Genomic DNA, 14,324 nt, shown 5'->3' with positions numbered 1-14,324 from the left:
AGACAAAAGTTCAATAAACAAACAAACCATTTGCGGTTGGTTGTTTTTAGGGGGGGGAATAAGACAGAAATCTATTTTTTATTTTGTACAAGTACCAGAACTATGTAATTACCTCAAACAAAAACCTATTTTACTGTTGAAAGTTCTATTGTTGTAAAATATAATTATTTTATTCAGTGTAAAATTTGACAGTTTTATAAAAAGGAAAGTAATTAGAAAAAAAAAAGTGTTTTGGTTGGATTTGGTAATTGTAGGTAATTTGTTGCTATATATATAATTTTCTTTTTTTTTTTAATGGGCATTTAATTTTTCTTTGTAACATTTTAAAGATCTGAAAACGATCTGATTCTGTAGTAGGGAACTCTTTTTCTCAATCGTATTGCTCAGTGCATGAGATTGGTTGAAGGAAAGCTGCACTCTGATTTTTTTTTTTTTTTTGTCCTGACATTATCTTAAGTTAGACATAATAGTTTAAAGGGATCTATTTGTGTTTTGTATTCCCACATGCATCCTTTATTTGTTGGCCAGCTATTGTTCTGTACATAATGCTGATTAAATTAATTTAAAGAGTTCACATGGAAATGACTATGCTGATTATTGTGCGCCCAGGCATTCTGATTCTGACATAGCGGCATGTTCGAAGGTTGCTTGTTTAAACCACCCTTTGCTATTTATTTATTTTTCCTAGTGTGAATCTGATAACATTTAAAAAGGTTATTCAATACCTGCTAGCATGCAATGACTACAATGCAAATGCAGACTCGAATTAACAGATTAATCACTATGGCAGACAGTGATCTGGATACAGGATAGTTATAAAGACAAGCCTGAGCTAAAAAGTAAAAATGTTTACTGAGTTATATTAATGATGTGCATGCCACAAATCATCTATAACAATGTTGTTTTGTTATTTTAAATCACAGAAATGTACGAAAAGTGAGTTAGAAATGCAAGGTAGTTTTTGTGTTTCAAACTCTCGCCAGTTTAATAGCTAATTTCGGTTTTCTTAAAAGAAAGTTCAAGCCTTTCCTCAAGACCTCAACTCATATCAGTCCAGAATATCTTTGTAGGCAGATAGATAGATAGATAGATAGATAGATAGATAGATAGATAGATAGATAGATAGATAGATAGATAGATAGATAGATAGATAGATAGATAGATAGATAGATAGATAGATAGATAGATAGATAGATAGATAGATAGATAGATAGATAGATTTTTGCCTATTCAAATGCACACACACTCAAAAACACATACGTACGTTACTTATGTCCATTACCCTTATTTACGTCAGGGTTTTCCAGGGGTTTGTGAGTTTAAAACTTTTTAACATACAATCAGGGGGTTCTTCAAGTAAGTATATTAGGTAAAGAGTTTCAGATTAAATAAATTGATGAATTCCTGCTTTGCATGGAAAAATGTGAATTTGTACATTTTAATGTGTTTAAAAGGCAAAAGCCTTCCAAATACAGTCAGTAATACATGGTTAAATGACTCAGTGATCCAAATAATAATGAATATGTTTGTCAGGAGTTGATTAAATATTAAACGTTGAGAAAACACTTCCTAAAAGTGAAATTATTTCTGTAAGTGATCAAATGCTGTGGCTCTCAGCTTTCAGTGATTGGCTCATGGCTAGTCTGAATGTAGACATTTAACATTCACTGCCACTGTGAGAATAACCAGTCTGATTACGAGTATTTAAAAATGAAATATCTAATGACATGTGCTTAATTTTTGGAATCTGAATATGTAATCCGTTACAGATATGCTTGCGTTCTAAATATGGGTTTTGGCGGGAGGGGGGTTTCGTCATGGCTGCTTCCTTGACATAAATAAAAAGAAACGCTATTTGTCAGCGAGCGAGCAGCATCAGAGCAGGAAGCTGAGAGACAACCACAGACTTCTGCTCACGTACAAACCTCATAGAGATGACTTCCTAAACACAGAAATTCAGCTCTCGGACTGGAGGAAGCTAAAAGACAGTCACATCTTTCTAGACGGAGCTCGTAAAGAGGGGAAATGGAGAAACAGCAGCATTCGTCGGGTTCGGACAGTCCGGTGCTGCCGCCGGTGCCGCGAAAACCTCAAATCCTCGGAGGAGGAATCCCTGCATCTCGACAAGACAGCGAGGATTCATTAGACAGGTGCATGTCTTGGTTTTATCCTCAAATGTGCGATTATATGTGAACTTTTCGATAAAAAAGCAATTTACGGTGTGCACGCGCGTTTTACAGACACGCCTGTTGTGATGGGCAGATGAGCCCCATATCATGCCTATTGTTCAAATATTGCCCTATACTGTTGTACATTATAGTTTAACGTTAATTGTATTTATAGCATGTACTGTAGTACATTATAGTTTTCTGCTCAAATAATACTAGAATCAAAGCAATTTTTATTACAACTGTGAATGATTTCTATCCATCCGAAACAGCATGCATCTTCCCATCATCGTTTTAAGGTTATTGCTTTTGGTACCAAGAAGTGAAATCAAAATCATTTTTAAAGGCTGGATGGAAGAAGTACAATATAGGCTGCTTATATGTCGTTTAATTGTTCGGCTCTAAAAGATCAGACTGTGTGACACATTTCTCTGACCTCATATCACCATCTGTCATCTTTAGTCCACAGGATGTCAGTGCTGCACATTAATGCTGTAGTTTCTCATCATCACAGATAATGGCAGATGCATGGACTTGAAGTGCTTGCTTAAGTGTGTTATGTGTTACTTGTTTTTTCCTCATACAGTCCATCTGGATCTCATGTGGAATGGTGTAAACAACTGATAGCGGCCACTATCTCCAGCCAGATCTCTGGTGGTGTCCCTCCAGAAGCCATCATCCGTGAATGCAAGGTGTGTTTTTCACTTTTAATCAGACCCGTATTGTCTTGAACATGAGTTTTTATACTGGGTTCCCCCAGGGGGCCACAAGGAAGTTTTAAGGGAAAACAGTGAAAGAATAAATAAATAATAAGGGTGTTTAAATACATATTTTTCTTTTTTTTTATGTCAGGCAATACAACCAAATGTATACTGTAGTTGTACCACCTGACATGGAAAATGTACAAACCTACCCACACTTAAAATGAGCAGTTTTTACCAGTATTTGAGAGAGCTCTACAAACCTTTTCACTCTGCTACAAGAATCATTTGGGGTCCTCTGGATGATGCATTATCATGTTTACTGTTATTACCTTGTCAATTCATAATGAAAGAGCCATGTTTGCCACCCTGACATTTGAGAATAAAGTTGCTGGACAAAAGTTTTTCAGTCATCTCAACAGCTAAAACTACTGATATTTATTAAAATATATGAAAATATAAAATTATAAGATGTCAAATCTAAAATTATGCCATAGTATTTAGTTTTTAATTTCTTATTATTAAGACACCATTTTAAAGTTTTCTTAGTCTGTATATTTGTTTGGACAGTTGCACCAACTGACATTTTGGGGGTTTAAAATAACAAAACAATATGTATTACAAAATAAAATGTCTTTAAAATGAATTCAAACTAAATAGGTTTTATAGAATAAAGTATATATACTGTATGTTATGTTTTTTTAAAAGTAAATAATGCACTTGGACACAAAAATATGCATGTCTTTATATATATACAGTATATATATATATAAAATAAATAATACAAAATAGATCAAAATGAATAATTTAAATTAAAAAATGAAATAAAATGATATAGATAAGATTCTCAAGATTTACTAATACATTTTTAAGATCAAAGTTTTTAACAGTAGTCAATGCACTGTGAATTAACAACAAAGGTTAACAAATGCTGTAAGAATATTTGCTCATTGTTAGTTTGTTAACTAATGTTAATGAATTAGACCTTATTGTAAAGTTATTATTATTTATTTTCTAAATAATATTTTACACTTATTTATAATGATTATTTTTGGGTTTGTTTGTATTATATGGGTTTGTTTTGTGATAATGACCAGCTGACTTGACCGTACATGATCTCACTTATTATTACACTAATATGTCTTGCTGTGTAGTAGATCAATTTTAAAATTGAAACCATGGTATTCAGAATGAATGTGGAGCAGTTTTGTTTAGTGTTTTGTCTCAGTGAGCCATTGTGATATTGTGTTTTTGATTGACAGGTTGGGAAGAAGATAGATTTCAGGGTAAGGGTGATTGATGCTAGTGGGGTGTTTGTCAGTTTGCTTTAACAGCTCCACTGCCCTGCCCTGCTTTGAGTTATAAATTAGAGATTATACATAACACCAAATCTATATATACTATTTGTGCATACTTGCTTTAGTCTTAGTATGTTTTCCTTATTGCACACTGTCTTTTCGTACAGTTACGTGTTTGTCCTCTGTTCATAAGCCCTCGTTTCTGCTTCATCCAGCTGTTAAGTGAAAAAATGTCTCGTCATATTTCACACCATATAAAAAAATAAATAAAAATAAATCCTGTTTTAGGATACAACTGTTGCCGCCCGCCCTAGACAAGCTTTTGCTCTTTTCTAATGTAAAGCATTTTTTTATCAAATGTAAGAATAATATGCATGCAAATATATTGCTGCTCACAAAAAAAGATTCAGTTCATTGTTATTTTTGCCATTTTTTGTAACAATGTAAATGTCTTTACTGTCACTTTTGAATCAATTTAATGCTTCGTTGTATAAAAGTATTATTCTTTGTAAAAAAGTTCAACGCTTTTATACAGTAATGCATCTATTGCTACTTAACATTGTTATTTACAAGTGCACTTGACAATTATAAAAAAAAAATTAACACATTACTTCAATTTTTTTACATTATATACTGTATATATAGGTTACTCAATGCATATCAATGGTCCTAAAAAAATAAGCTACATTTTTTTGGAGTAAAATATGACATTTTTGCTAAGATTAAGTCTAATGTGTGTTAAGTCTGTGTGCTTTTGTGCCTACATGTTCATTAAAATGTGTGTGTGTTTGTAACTCATTTTGTCTGATGTCTATGTGTGATCTCCAGGTGTCAAGGAGGCCAAACTTAAGGGTAAGGCTCAAGATCAAGAGTCTGACATCTCCACAGAAACACATCAGAACATACATTTGAATTATTTAGTCGGCATTCGCACAGATGTACTAGTGTAGCAGTGATGGCTGAGCAGCGGTATTTTTTTTCTGTGTTCTCTGCCTCCTCAAATCACACTTCCTGTCTCTGTGTGAGGATGTGACCTATCAACCCTAAAGAGCAACTATTATCTCTGTTGCATTCTTTCTCTTTCTGTTCCTCATATTCTTTATAAACTGCAGGGACTTTTAAACAAACCTTTTTTCTCTTCGTCACATATTCTGTATTTCTCCTGCGGCCTCTGCTCAGTCTCAGGACTCTGGTGAAGATGGCAGCGACATTGAACTGCCGTCTCACACTACGGCAAGTTCCTCTCGCTTCAGCTCTACTTGCTTACTCTCATCCTCCTCCTCCTCTCTTCTGTCAAGTCCTTACATCAGCCTAGACTTCATGATTTCAGCTATTTTAACGTGATAACGTAAGAATGTTTTAAATAAGAATGCATTTAATTGATCAAAAGTCGCATTATCTGTAACCATTTAAAAATATTGACGCCCGTTTTAATAAATACTGTTTGTTTGAAGATTTTCCACAAAAATATTAAGCGGTACAACCGTTTCAACCGTGGTAATAAGAAATGTTTCTTGAGCACCAAATCAGCATGTTGGAATGATTTCTGAAGGATCATGTAACACTGAAGACTGATGGTATTAACAGAGGTTTGCCAACACCGTACTAAATTACATTTTGAAGTATTTTAAAATAGAAAAACAGTTATTTTAAATTGTAATAAAATTTCACAATTTTACTGTTGAACTGTATTATTGGTCAAATAAATGCAACCTCGGTGCACCTTAAAGACTTCTTTCAAAAACATAAAAAAAAACCTTTTGAATGGTTTTGTATGAACCTAATATTTAGCGTAATAAAATGAGGTCTGTTTGTGTTTTGAGACGTTTTGGTGTCTTTTTACCCTGTAGCAAGTATTCAGGGATGTACGAAAACAAGTGCCCATGGATGAAGTCCCACTTGTCCCTGGAGAGACGATCAAAACCACTGGTATGTCGGATCATTCTTGTTGACTCTTGTTTCCTGTATCTGCTCGTGTCGGGTAACATTTGTTTTCTTCTGTCTCTGCAGTTAAAGACGTGATGTATATCTGTCCTTTTACTGGAGCTGTGACCGGCACACTCACAGTCACAGACTACAAACTCTACTTTGTCAGTCTAGAACGGGTGATTCAAACGATTTTTTTTTCATCTTTTTGTCTATTTCAAGATCAACGTCTTGATATTTTGTAATATGGCCACACAATGAAATGAAACATTCAAGTTAAGCAGATGTCTTATTCCATTCATGCAGGACGCTCCTTTCATTTTGGATGTGAACCTGGGTGCCATCAGCAGGTTGGAGACTATCGGTGTACAGAGTCATGGGGAGAATACTAGTGGCATGGAGATCGTCTGTAAGGTCAGATGCACCACCATCCACCCACATGCTGGTCTGTTCCACTTATAGTAAACAGACGGTCTATAGGGGTAATTATTGTCTTAGCTGATTCATGGTCACAATAAGTTCAGTGTTGAAATTCTGTGACACTGTCAAGCCAACCGCAGAGGAATGCAAGCAAAAAATAGATCTGATTTACAATTTAGTCAGATTTCAGTCTCCAAAACTGTAATTTCTCCATGCTAATGATTTGTGATCTTTCTTAATAGGATATGAGGAGTCCCAGGTTTGCTTATAAAAAGGAGGAACAGAATAATGTGGAGATTTTAGAAGCGTTGACAAAGCATGCCTTCCCCCTGACCAGTGAGCTGGTACGTCATTGCTTGGTTCCAGTGCTGTTTGGTTCATGTCTCCACAAATCCATTTGCTCCTTTTTCTCCTCCAGCCCCTATTCGCCCTCCAATACAAAGAACAATTTCCAGAGGATGGATGGAAGGTTTATGATCCAGTGGCAGAGTATAAAAGAATGGTGAGATTTGCACATTGCTAAAATCTGACTGTGGTCTGACTGAAAATTTTTAACTGCTTCATTCAGCCTTAGTGTAGTTCTTTTTGCTCATTTTCTGTCTTCTCACTGTCTGCAGGGTTTGCCCAATGAGAGCTGGACGATCAGTAAGATCAACAGTAATTATGAAGTGTGTGACACTTACCCTGCTCTGCTTGTTACCCCCACCAGTATTAAAGAGGATGAAATCAAACGAGTGGCCTCTTTCAGAATGAAACATCGTATACCGGTAAGTGAGCGTGTGTGTCAGTAAGACATTTAAAGACGTTTATAATGTTACAAAATATTTTAACTTCAAATAAATGCTGTTCTTTTGTGCTTTCTAGTCATGAAATCAATCAAAAAATAATACTGTACATATAACTGTTTTCACAAAAATTTGAATAAGCACAAGAAGAAATATTTCTTGAGCATCAAATCAACATATTAGAATGATTTCCAAAGGATCATGTGACACTGAAGACTAGAGTAATGATGCTGATGACTCAGCTTTGCCATCAGAGGAATAAATTACATTTTAAAATACATATATTAAAATAGAAAAAGTTATTTTAAACTGTAATAATATTTCAATATTAATGATTTACTGAATTTTTTATCAAATAACATCTTACCGATCTTACTCATCTTAAAGGAACACTCCGACTTTTTGGGACTTTAGCCTATTCACCTTACCCCCCAGAGTTAGATAAGTCCATACATACCTTTTTCATCTCCGTGCGTGCTATAAGTCTGTTTGACGCACCCACCGCTAGCCTAGCTTAGCACAAAGACTGGATGTGAATGGTTGCAGCTTTCATACTAATCCAAATGAGTGACAAAATAACGCAAACGTTTTCCTATTTACATGTTGTGGTTTGTATAGTCACAGAGTGTGCAAATATCAAGGCCATATGAGACACAGACATCTTTTGACCGTATAAATACTATATTTTCTGAAGGGGAAGCACTGCTACTTGGGCAGAGTGATAACAATCAACTGAGACGCACCGTGACGAGGAGCAGAGAGTTCGCTTCGCTCAGCGTTGGAATAAAGAGTCAGCAATTACTAACGTTAGATAGAAAAGCATAGTTTATCATGGGTGTTTGCTTTATTGCAAACAATAAACTGGGGAGACCAGGTAATACAGTACCGTGTTTCATTGATTTCCAACCAAAAACGCACCCAGATTTATAAATATCACATGAATAAATAATTATTATTACAGGAATCAATATATTTTAAATGCAATTTATTAGCTGAACCAAATGTATTCAACAGTAGCCTATATAATATACAGTATTGCATTACTATAGGATAGAATAAGGGGAAAGTAATAGCACAAATTGTTTTTGCACAATGAACTCACAGCCTATCGTACCCTTTTGCACGCTCAAGTTCGTTATTTCCATGGTTATTTCAAATTTAGGCTACTAGGCGCGCCGCGCGCAGGGTGCAAGTTCAACGCGGTGAACGCGCTCGTTTTTTTTTCCAAGCGCGTCCGCACCGCATCAAGATAAAAACATATTCATACCCTAATCATATAATAGTGTCACTAACGTTACATTAGATCTGGCTAAAGGCACTGTTACAGTAGGTCATCTAAAAACATAACGGAACACTTACCTCAGCCGCAGGTGATCCACTTGTCCTGTCTGTGCTATCGATGGGATGGCCGTATCCTTCAGCACATTATGGTCCGTGTGGCAAATTCCATTTTTTCAAAATAGTCGTCCTCATTGAAATGTACCGAGCAAACATAATGTCTCTTGATAATCTTAGGTGTGTTTGGATAAATATCCAGAGTAAGTTAGCCATTTCTTCATCCAGTCAGCGTTTTTAGTTGGAATTCTGTGAAACATGGTTACCTCCCCTGTTTACAGTCGCAGCTATTTACAATAGAGCGAAAACCCATGACTCTAAACTACGCTTTTACTATTTATAAATTGCTGACTCTATTACCCAAACACCGAGCGAACTCTCCGCTCCTCACCACGGCGTGTCTCCGGTGATGCGGTTATTACGCCGTCAAAGTAGCAGTGCTTCGCCTTCAGAGAATAGTTCCCAGGTTTTATACGGTTAAAAGATGTCTGTGTCTCATTTGACTTTGTTATTTGTACATTATGTGACTATACAAATCACAACATGTAAATAGGAAAACGTTTGCGTTATTTTGCCACTCATTTGGATCAGTATGAAAGCTGCAACCAGTCACATCGAGTCTTTGTGCTAAGCTAGGCTAGCGGTGGGTGCGTCAAACAGACTTATAGCACGCACGGAGATGAAAAAGGTATGTATGGACTTATCTAACTCTGGGGGGTAAGGTGAATAGGCTAAAGTCCCAAAAAGTCGGAGTGTTCCTTTAAATCGTACCGATTACCAATCTTACTGGTCACTGTGGCAGTACGAAGACCTGTGGGGCATTTTTCTTCACTTTCGTTGCATTTTTACCCTGAGCCCTGGTTAATTTCCGATGTCGGTCGATATTAATACAGGTGAAATTTTCTCAGTAATTATTTAAGTGGTCAATAGTAACATGAAGAACAAAGATGCTAAGTGTAAGCAGAAAAACAAACAACTATAGAACAAAGATGTTAATGAAGTCAACAAAGCTGGAAGCTTTTCAGATGTCTTATACCTATATTAGGTAAAAAACAGAAACTAGGGAGGAAAAAAAGCCTAAAAACTATTTAAATGATTGGCAATTGAGCATTTAAAAGCATTCTAGACTTCTGTATCTTGTCCTCTTTTAGGTTCTGTCATGGATCCACCCAGAAACCCAGGCCACGATAGTGCGCTGTAGTCAGCCCATGGTGGGCCCGACAGACCGCCGGTGTAAGGAGGATGAGCATTACCTCCAGACCATCATGGATGCCAATGCACAGTCCCATAAACTCACCATATTTGATGCTCGGCAAAACACAGTGGCTGATAATCACAAGGTAAAAGTGATTTCCTTGACTGATGTTTTTTTTTTCAATGTTGCAGAGGGAAGGGAATTGCAGGAAAAAGGTTTTTAAGTGTCTCTATCACACATAACGCACATGTTGTTTTCCACAAATGTAATTTGAATTATTCAGTAGCCATCTGTGCTAGTCAGGAGATGAAAATGGAAGACAAGAATCTTCTCTACCTATTTTCTGCTCTTTCATGCCTCAGGCTAAAGATGGAGGTTATGAGAATAAAAATTTCTACCCCAGCATGGAGCTGATTTTCCTGGAGATCCCAAACATTCATGTTATGAGAGAGTCTCTGCGTAAGCTGAAGGAGGTGGTGTACCCCACCATCGATGAACCTCGCTGGCATTCGGCCATAGATGCCACACACTGGCTGGAGTACATACGGGTAAAAACAGCATTTCTGATATTTAGCAAACAAATGATGCAAGGCCTTTCTGAACACCAGACGCGACCGTTGTCGCATCTCGCCACAACAGCTGGAAAATGTCCACACTGAACATGACAAAGCGGCCGTTGCAAATCTGATCCATTTGTTGTTTGTGTCAAAAGTAGCATGAGCACTTGAAGTACATCAGAAATACAACCGGGCGTCAGTCGTGCTGCAGCACATCCGTGTAGACAGCATCACTGATTATAATGAATTCTATCCGCTTTTGGCGTAGTCGCTCGCATCTGGTGTAGACACAGTGTGAGAAACCCTTTTTCAGAGTGGATTTAGCACATGTATAAAGTCAGTTCTGCTCAAAGTTTACGAGTATCCCAGAAGAGTCAGAATCAGAAAGCAAGACAATTGGATGCTTTTAAAGCATTTATCTTTTTTACTCTCTTTCTATAGCTTTTGCTTGCGGGTGCAGTGCGGATTGCAGACAAGGTTGAGTCAAGTAAGAGCTCTGTGGTGGTGCACTGCAGTGATGGCTGGGACCGCACAGCTCAGCTCACCTCTTTGTCCATGCTGATGCTGGACTCCTACTACAGGACTCTCAGGGGCTTCCAGGTGCTGCTGGAGAAGGAGTGGATCGGCTTCGGACACAAATTTGCAGCGGTGAGGGATGCTGAGTGTGTCGGTGAAATAGAACCTAATGTATGGGGGTAAAAAATAGAATTTAGCCAATCAGATCTGTGATATGATAGAACTGTGCCTAATGCCTGGTTCAGATTGCACGATTTTTTTTGTCTGTTACGATAGTCACTGTGTCAGATTACGCTATTTTGGCTCCTAAAATCTTGTCGTGTCGTGGACAAGACACATGTCAGACTACACGTTACTTCCTGACCAGTCATCGCATGCCCTGTTTAACGGCGCGCGTGATGTCCTCCGAGAAGGCGAAACTCGTAGCGAGTGACTTCCTGGATTGCTCGGCATTGCCTTTTCAGCGTGAGAAATACACGGTGTGGCGTGTGAGTGTGTGAACTGGTTGAATTGCGTGTGTCTCACGGCCATTGCGTGGGCTGTCAATCCTCCAAAGAGAACTTGAGGTAAAATATTGTTTTCTTATTTTTACTTCTAGTTTTAACTTCAGCACCATCGTCTCTCTTTCGTTTTGTCTTTTTTGAAAGTTGTATATGGAAAAGCTTGTGCTCTTATTGGTCAACCTCATACATGTGTCAGAACCGTCGTGGACGACCGTTAAAAAATTAAACATGCTAGTCTTTTTGTCGTGAAGCATCGCAGACGCGACGTAGGCTGTCGACGCCCACTATGACACACTATGCGAGATGATCCGATCGAATCTTGCGTCCCGACGCCCGTTGTCGTTTACGATTACGAATCCCCACATCAAACGGAACCAGGCATAAGTGTGTTAGGATTTCTAGGTCTGATATACAATATTGTATTTATATTATGTAATATAATTGTTATGTAAAAAAATGTGTTAATGTCTCTTAGGCTCACTCATTTATTCATTTATTCAACTCATTGATTTGATCTAAAAAACTGTAAAAACAGTAATTTTGTGAAATGTTATGTAAGCAAAGAGTTTTCATCATTATTTCTCAAGTCTTCAGTGTCACGTGATCCTTCAGAAAATTGAATATGCTGATTTGGTGCTCAGTAACATTTATTATTATTATCAATGATGAAAAAACTTATGCTGCTTAATATTTTGTGGAAACCTTGATACACTTTAAATAGAAATATTGAGCAACAAATATTTTTACTGGCACTTATGATCAATTTAATGTGTCCTTGCTGAATAGAAATATTGATTTCTTATATATTATATATCATATTATATCTTATATATTTAATATTGAAAAAGAAAAATCTTACTCTCATCTCTCTGTATCACAGCGTGTTGGACATGGAGATGAAAATCATGCAAACTCTGAGCGCTCGCCTCTATTTGTGCAGTTCATAGACTGTGTTTGGCAAATTATGAGACAGGTAAGCTGTACCTTTTATTGCTGTCTAATCACTAGCTATTTTAATTTAATGAAATACTATTTACAATGTTATGCGTGTGATTTATCATTGAGCCAAATTCCTATGAATTCACATGAAATGGATACTGATGTATTAGAACTTACTGTGACTGTCTTTATGATGTGTTCTCAGTTTCCCACTGCCTTTGAGTTTAATGAGCTCTTCCTCGTCACCATCCTGGATCACCTCTACAGCTGCCTATTTGGTACATTCCTTTACAACAGTGAACAGGAGCGTGTGGAAAAGGCATGTACCATTGTGCCAATCCAGGGGAGGGTGGAGTTTTGGTGACCTACATGTTTCTTAGCTGAATTTTTTTTTAATTGTTCGATATTTTTTCAGGCAGTGAACAGTAAGACGGTGTCTTTGTGGTCCTACATCAATAGCCAGCCAGAGGACTTCACCAACCCCTTCTATGTTGACTATGAAAACCATGTGCTGTACCCTTTGGCCAGTCTAAGACATTTGGAGCTGTGGGCTGGATACTACGTTCGCTGGAACCCCCGCATGAGACCACAGGTGCAAAACACTTTAGCAATTTTAAGGGTTACTTTGAGCGTATGTTTGTACTAAAAACGTTGCATTTTTCGCATACAGGCGACAAAGTTGTCAAAACAATCTCCGTTCATACAGTTCCACGAAAATGATTAAAAACGCTGTATTATGACAGCCAGGCCAGTATTTGGTGACGTCTCTTTGTAAAGAAATACTATGCGCCCTATAGACTAAACTGAACACGTAATACTCATGACATCACCGTTTTCAAAAACGTTGAATGTTAGAACAGTTATCATGTTTAGGTATGAAATAGCTTCTTTTCAACCACACAGTATCATTATTTCTGTCATATAGTAATTAAAATGGTCACAGATAAAATTTTATAGTTCGCATATGAACACTGATGTCTACAGTAGTGAAATTGAGCAAATAACCAGTTGAAAGTAACATGGCACTTCAAATAACGATTGTATCGATTAGATTGTTTAATTAAGATTCGTCATTGAATCATTCACTCAAGAGATTCATTCAAAAAACATTGAGTCGTCCAGTAATGAAACAATGAACTACCCTATTTATGAGTCATTGAATCATCAAACATTTTGAATAGACTGCACCAATTAGCATTTGTCAGAAATTACAAGTTATTTTGTCTGTTCAGAATCATGATCTATTTGAAACCAAAAAAATCATGATTCTGTTTATCCAGAATCGTGCAGCTCTATTGTCAGGTTTATGTTCTGTCACCTGAACACGATATTGAGCCATTCAAAAGCACCACAAGGGAAATTCATTCACCACAAAAGCCATAGTTTGCATTTTCAACCCCCCCCCCAAAAAGCTGTTGTCGGGTAAATGAATGGCCAAAACTTTTTTAGTTGAAAACAGTGTCATGTAAACACCTCTTAAGATTGGGTTCCTTGCCATTGTTGGCTTTGGCTTGCTTAGTTGGGGTTTAAAAGACTTCATTTTCAGCATATTCAGCTCCAGACTGCGACCAAATGGTCGCATTTTGCGACCAAAAATTGAGAGTGTGCGACTGAATTTTACATCCAGTCGCACATGTGCGACCAGTAAATTTGCCACACGTTGAACGCATGGTAAAGCGTGGAAGAGGCGCGTCAATGAATCCGTGACAAGAATAGCGCGCGTAAACGTTTGTGGGAAGGAGACGGAAACAAATATCACAAACTGATGTGCGTCTGAGCAATCAGCGATCTATCGACTCTTTAGTCGTTACCTAGCAACGAATGCAAACAAAATGAAAGTGGAACGAAAATACGCCACTCATGTATGATTAGGACCGTGGAGCTGCAGCAGCGATCCGAACCATTGACAAAATAAAGCCCCGAACTTGCCAGTCGCGGGCCGATCTCGCTCACGCAACACTGTTACTAGGAGAGCCAGTGA

The 14,324-nt window shown here is 37.3% G+C and overlaps 1 protein-coding gene across 6 annotated transcripts in view; it reads left to right on the top strand.

Annotated features, from left to right (window-relative positions):
- Window positions 1-1,785: 1,785 nt before the first annotated feature.
- Window positions 1,786-14,324, top strand: part of mtmr1a (myotubularin related protein 1a) — a 17,692-nt gene continuing 5,153 nt past the window's right edge. Inside the window, exons 1-17 of one of the 6 annotated variants that reach the window (XM_089129633.1) lie at window positions 1,786-2,150; window positions 2,755-2,860; window positions 4,132-4,155; window positions 4,996-5,019; window positions 5,347-5,400; window positions 6,018-6,096; window positions 6,178-6,272; window positions 6,400-6,507; window positions 6,756-6,857; window positions 6,932-7,015; window positions 7,131-7,280; window positions 9,785-9,973; window positions 10,191-10,376; window positions 10,827-11,033; window positions 12,285-12,377; window positions 12,549-12,666; window positions 12,763-12,935. In XM_089129633.1, coding sequence (XP_088985759.1) covers window positions 2,026-2,150; window positions 2,755-2,860; window positions 4,132-4,155; window positions 4,996-5,019; window positions 5,347-5,400; window positions 6,018-6,096; window positions 6,178-6,272; window positions 6,400-6,507; window positions 6,756-6,857; window positions 6,932-7,015; window positions 7,131-7,280; window positions 9,785-9,973; window positions 10,191-10,376; window positions 10,827-11,033; window positions 12,285-12,377; window positions 12,549-12,666; window positions 12,763-12,935 — 1,917 coding nt within the window. In that variant the 5' untranslated portion in view covers window positions 1,786-2,025. The remainder of the gene's footprint in view (window positions 2,151-2,754; window positions 2,861-4,131; window positions 4,156-4,995; window positions 5,020-5,346; window positions 5,401-6,017; window positions 6,097-6,177; window positions 6,273-6,399; window positions 6,508-6,755; window positions 6,858-6,931; window positions 7,016-7,130; window positions 7,281-9,784; window positions 9,974-10,190; window positions 10,377-10,826; window positions 11,034-12,284; window positions 12,378-12,548; window positions 12,667-12,762; window positions 12,936-14,324) is intronic. The other 5 variants (XM_089129634.1, XM_089129636.1, XM_089129635.1 and 2 more) reach the window with 5 other exon arrangements.

The sequence above is a fragment of the Pimephales promelas genome, chromosome 1, assembly GCF_988280905.1.
Source record: "Pimephales promelas chromosome 1, fPimPro1.hap1.1, whole genome shotgun sequence".
In the NCBI taxonomy this organism is placed as follows: Eukaryota; Metazoa; Chordata; class Actinopteri; order Cypriniformes; family Leuciscidae; genus Pimephales; species Pimephales promelas.
Note: the sequence above shows the minus strand (reverse complement) of the source record. Positions and strands in the feature narration are given on the sequence as shown.